The 4,355-nt window shown below is 31.0% G+C and overlaps 1 protein-coding gene across 1 annotated transcript; it reads right to left on the bottom strand.

Annotated features, from left to right (window-relative positions):
* Nucleotides 1-2,610: 2,610 nt before the first annotated feature.
* On the bottom strand, nucleotides 2,611-3,142 carry LOC114733154 (uncharacterized). Its single transcript, XM_028920561.1, has one exon. It carries the CDS (start codon nucleotides 3,110-3,112, stop codon nucleotides 2,666-2,668), a length of 447 nt encoding a protein of 148 aa, XP_028776394.1. The 5' UTR covers nucleotides 3,113-3,142; the 3' UTR covers nucleotides 2,611-2,665.
* Between the last annotated feature and the right edge of the window lie 1,213 nt (nucleotides 3,143-4,355).

The following is a 4,355-nucleotide window of genomic DNA, read 5'->3' as shown; positions in this document are numbered from 1 at the left end:
CTCTTATGTCATTAGGTTATAAGGTGATTCGCAAATTGAAAATAATTCTAAGATCAAAGTCAATTTTACTGATTGATTGGACTTAATACAAACTTTGAAACTAAAATGTGATTTGGTTACTTTATCATGGCCTTATGTTTGGTGTATTAGATAACCAATAAAATGCCCCACTAGTTTGTGAGGGATATGGGCCTTGCTATCTTCGCTCCGATGCTTTTCCCTCCTGAGTGTTAATATGGGCTCATTTATGTATGCTGCTGGGCAGAGGAATAAAAAAACCAATGGGTTGATCTAATAAAAAGAACTAATCTCTCACAACACGACGAATTAATATTAACAGTCTATAAGATTATTATTATTTACTTAAAAAATACATAAATAAACTTGAACGGCTAAAATATGATATGAGTTGTTCCCAAGAATCACAACTGTGAATTATTATTATAAAGTAGATTTTTTTTCCTATTTTCTTCATTAAAGTTGTAAATTTTTCAGATTATATTTTAATAATTTAAATTTATTGATGTTTTTTTAAGTAAAATTAGAATAATTTTGTGAGAATTACAATGCAATTTCAAGGAAAGAAAATAATTACTAGTAAATCCTAATGATAATGAAAGAAAATAATTACCTGCTCTGTTGTCACTACGATTTTTTAATAGTTATATTCCTTACTACTTGAAACTTCATATCAATTCTACCAATATTTTTTGGCCAAAAATAATAATATTTTTATAAAGTATTAAATTTGGACCATTAAAATTTGATCCAATAGTAATGAAGTAGGTAGAGGAGGGAAAGGGTAAAGGAGAAAAAGTTGATTCTCATATTTATTACCCGATAGTATCTCAAACAGCTCTCAATATGAGGATACATTTGCCTGCCCAAAAAATTGGAATAAGAAAGAGGATATGAAATGAAACAGGAAAATTAATATGATTTTTTGTTTTTTATTATGTGGAAAGTTCATTATATTGAGGATTATATTATATTGGTTTAAAGGCAAAGCTGTTGATTAGTGACCTAATTCTTTCTTATTTATGCGTGGGATTTGCATTCGTAAGATCATGAGCCGTATTTGAATTGTCAGAATATGTCTTTGTTAAGACCTTCGCAATGATGGACCATTATAATAATTTCATTAATATTATATATATATATATAAAGGTGGCTTACGTGCCTCAATCAAATCCTGTACCTACCCACTATTTTTAATTTTGTCCTATTACTACTCCTTCCGTTCCAAAAATATTATTTTGAAATATTGTTCACACATATTAAAAAATTATAATAATTAAATGACCTAACTTATTAGTATATACAAAAGTTGATATTGTACTTGTGACACAAGTTTTTAATGGGAGTTAAGACAAAGTCCCAGATCGAATGGAATTGGATCATATGTAAGACATTGACAAAAAGAGAAAATGACCTGCATAGACTGAATGGCTTGAGACATTCAATACAGAAAGCCCAAACGTATGAGGTATGTAGTTTTGACTTGGTTGGTGCAAGTCTAACCGTGTGATGATAGCCAGCTGATTGTTTGTCTAATGATAAATTATGACAAAAAGATAAAATTCAACTATTCAACAAATTAAATATATCATCATGAATTTGTGCTTTATTTTATTTTTTAATAGGCTCACAACCTCACACTTGAAACAGAAATAGTTAAAAGATCAAGTATATGTGAATGAGATTTTTCCGGTTCTCTCGTGAAAATGTCCTCTCAATGTTCTAACACCTATATCGAAAATGGACCGAACTATCTCACGACTTTCGAAACTCAACTTACATACCACTTTAATGGATGAATAGCTTAACCCATAGAACATGCTATAGTCCCAAAGTTGATATTGAGGTGCCAAACCTTCTTATCGATGTAAGTTCTTGGAGAAGATTAGCATGTTATTCATAGAGTAATAAATTGTGTTAAAATAAAGTTATAATACTTCCTTCGATTATTATTTTAATTAGAAGAGCTAGTAGAAGAATTTATCTTTGTTGTATCAACATGACGATTGCAGATTCCATTATATTGTGTTATGAAAACAAATTGATTGCACTTCATGTTGCGATGATTAATTTTTAAAAACAAGACTATTAATTCGCATGACTCCTTCAATATTACATTTCATTAACATATGTTGCATCATACCTATTGCTTTAAAAGTTGGATTTGTTCTTGGGAGAATTACAATAAGATCCCAAGCAACGAAAACAATTGAAAAACAAATCTCAGATGTTGTTATTTTTTCTATAGGACTTATCATTATAGGCTGTTCAGGTTGTTATTAGGACCTTTTAGTAATTGTTTCTCTTCTATGGGACTTGATTGTAATTCTCCCTTTGTTCTTCACAAGTTATTGATTCTTTCTATATATAACAGCTGCTTACACGTCTTAGATTACCCCCTCAAAAGAGAATAGCTATATACAATACAATTTCACACCTTTTTGGGATAAACACATCAGTTTTTTTTTTTTCCTCAGAATTAACGAAAAGTAGAAACAGTTATTGGTAATCCCTGAACCTTTTCTGAGGGATATATGTCTAACCTCTGGCAGCCAACGTTGTTCCAAGAAAAAAAAAATATATATGAACAAATGAACAGAACAAAAGGCACAAATAAGAAAGTAGTAGAAGAAGAAGATTATATATATTACATAGCGTTTAATTCACGAGAAGCAACCAAGACCTTGGAAATCTCATAGATGAGCCTAGCTTCAAACTCATTCATGGAAAATTTTTGTGTGACTTGACGAGCTTTTGGAATCCTCTTTTGTCCAAAAGCATTATCACCAACACCATTAATACTCAAGCTTCCTCCTACTTTCCCAGACAACTTCAGCATAAAGTCAATATAAGCATTCTTTAGCTTATTCAATAGCTTCAATGGCGACTTAACCACCAAACTCAGCTTTGGGATCGCCTTGATCCTCCAATACTTCCTCGATCCTTTCAACCGAATCATCTTCGACATCTTCTTCTTCGCTTTCCCGGCTGGGACACTCCCACCGAGTCGCCGGTAACGCATCAGCCGCCAATTCGCCTTTAGGCCGCCGGAACTTGACCTTGGCAAGAGGGATTCCGTTTCCATGTTTTGCATGGTGAGAGAGAGAGAGAGAGAGAGGATGAATTTTAGTGATGAATGGCTTAGACTTAGAGGCAGAGATTGTAAAAGTATGATTATAAATAAGGATAATATGGGAGACGCATTGAATTTTCAATTTTCAATAGATGGACTTTTTGTTTGGTGTTACCATGGGAGGAATCGTGGACTTGGATTTTATCTTTTTCTTTTTTTTTTCTTTTCAAGTATGCCTTAGGGAAAATTACAAATAAAGACCCCCAATATATAAAATGGCAATCAGGGACCCTAAATTTGAGAAATTACTCACAAGGACCCGGTCCCAATTTGCAATTATGAAATCATGGTCAAATTACCAAAATACTTCTCTTTAATTTTTTTTTTAAAAAAGAACACCACTGCCTCTCCGGAATCCGACCATCGGCGTCGGAGATCCAGCCGCCGGAATCTGGCCGTCGGCGCCGGAGCTCCGACGGCCGGCGGCCGGCAGCCTTCCTTTGTTTTTTTTTTTTTGCAACTGTTTTTTTTTTAAATAGGGGGGAAATGAGGTTGGGGAGATTTGATCCTCCAACCTAATGCTTCCCAAAATTAAGAATGACCATCGAGCCAACAAATTTTTGCTAACATTATAATACAAAAAACAATATAAGTTAACTCATTTACTCTTGTTCCAGGTGATAACAATACATTTAGAAATAACAAGTTCTAATTGTAAAATAACACGTCTGGAATGAAATTTAACAATATTTTTTTTTTATAACAACAAATTTTGTTGCAGGTGATAACAACAATACATTTGAAAATAACAAGTTCTGATTATAAAATAACAAATCTGGGATTAAAATTTAACAACATGTTTTTTTTATAACAACACACTTTGTTTCAAGTGATAACAACAATACATTGGAAATAACAAATTCTGATTATAAAATAACTAGTTTGGAATTAAAATTTAACAGCACCTTTTTTTTTATATAACAACACATTTTATTCCAAGTGATAACAACAATACATTTGAAAATAACAAGTTCTGATTATAAAATAAGAAATTTGGAATTAAAATTTAACAACACATTTTTTTATAACAATTAATTATTTTATACTTTTAAAAAATAAATTATTTATAACTTATAAAAAGTATTTTTAATCTATTTAATTTGCTAAAAAAATAATTTTTATCTCCAATTTATAAACAGAACTTGAAGTGTAATTTATTATAGATTAAAAATACTTTTTTATTGTTCAAATTTATAAATAAAAT

Source organism: Neltuma alba, unplaced genomic scaffold, assembly GCF_004799145.2.
Source record: "Neltuma alba isolate B1F8T4 unplaced genomic scaffold, ASM479914v2 tig00002583_pilon, whole genome shotgun sequence".
NCBI lineage: Eukaryota > Viridiplantae > Streptophyta > Magnoliopsida > Fabales > Fabaceae > Neltuma > Neltuma alba.
This window is presented reverse-complemented; position numbering and strand designations above follow the sequence as displayed.

Coding starts and splice junctions, on each gene's coding strand:
- LOC114733154 (XM_028920561.1), bottom strand. CDS start 3,112: ATGCAAAACATGGAAACGGAATCCCTCTTGCCAAGGTCAAGTTCCGGC.